Here is a 944-nt window from a genome sequence, read left to right on the forward strand (position 1 = left end):
CGGTATGAATACAAAACCAGTGGGGACGGTGGGAGGAAGGGGGAGCAATCGAACCCGGGTTCGGACCAAGCAATCAAACCCAAGTGTGAAAGCACCCTAAAAGATACAAAACAACCATTTTGAATTCATGGGGTTTTAAATTGGTTTCCATATTCAACTTTTTGTCAAAAGATGGAATGCTAAATTCAGTCATAAATGTCTTCTTCTGTTTATGTGCAATCAGTTGGTTAAGAAAAATACAGACGTGCAGCAGATGATCCAGAACAAAATGAAGAAGATTCAAGAGATCCAACACTCAGTAGAACTGCGAAAAGTAAGTGGAAGTTAAAAAAATGTCAAACTGATTATGCATTATAATATATTGCTCAAAAAAAAAATTATGGGGACACTTAAATCACACATTTAAATCAAGTTTAACATCTTATACACATTGTATAATTTGTTGAGAACAAAATGATGTGACAATTGTCATTGGAAATTAAAATCATCAACCCAATGAGGGCTGGATTCAAAATCACACTGAAAATCAAAGTATTTACAGGCTTGCATGAATTTGCAAGCCACTCATGAAGTAATTGGCTCCCACATGCCTGTATGCACTCCCGACAACGTCTAGACCAGTGGTCTCCAACCTTTTTGTGAGTGAGGGCTCCCTGAAGGGATAAAATTGTCTCAAGGGCTACTTGTTTGATATACTCCAATATATATATATATATACTGTGTATATATACTGTGTGTGTGTGTATATATATATATATATATATATATATACACACACACACAGTATATATACACAGTATATATATATATATATATTGGAGTATATCAAACAAGTAGCCCTTGAGACAATTTTATCCCTTCAGGGAGCCCTCACTCACAAAAAGGTTGGAGACCACTGGTCTAGACGTTGTCGGGAGTGCATACAGGCATGTGGGAGCCAATTT

The 944-nt window shown here is 36.4% G+C and overlaps 1 protein-coding gene across 1 annotated transcript in view; it reads left to right on the forward strand.

The window, feature by feature from the left end:
- LOC107730749 (E3 ubiquitin-protein ligase TRIM39-like) overlaps positions 1–944 on the forward strand; it is a 12,908-nt gene that overhangs the window by 2,172 nt on the left and 9,792 nt on the right. Inside the window, exon 3 of the mRNA XM_016541669.1 lies at positions 233–313. Within this exon, the coding sequence (XP_016397155.1) occupies positions 233–313 (81 nt within the window). The remainder of the gene's footprint in view (positions 1–232; positions 314–944) is intronic.

The sequence above is a fragment of the Sinocyclocheilus rhinocerous genome, unplaced genomic scaffold (assembly GCF_001515625.1).
Source record: "Sinocyclocheilus rhinocerous isolate Xijiao unplaced genomic scaffold, SAMN03320098_v1.1 scaffold2358, whole genome shotgun sequence".
NCBI classification, from domain to species: Eukaryota; Metazoa; Chordata; class Actinopteri; order Cypriniformes; family Cyprinidae; genus Sinocyclocheilus; species Sinocyclocheilus rhinocerous.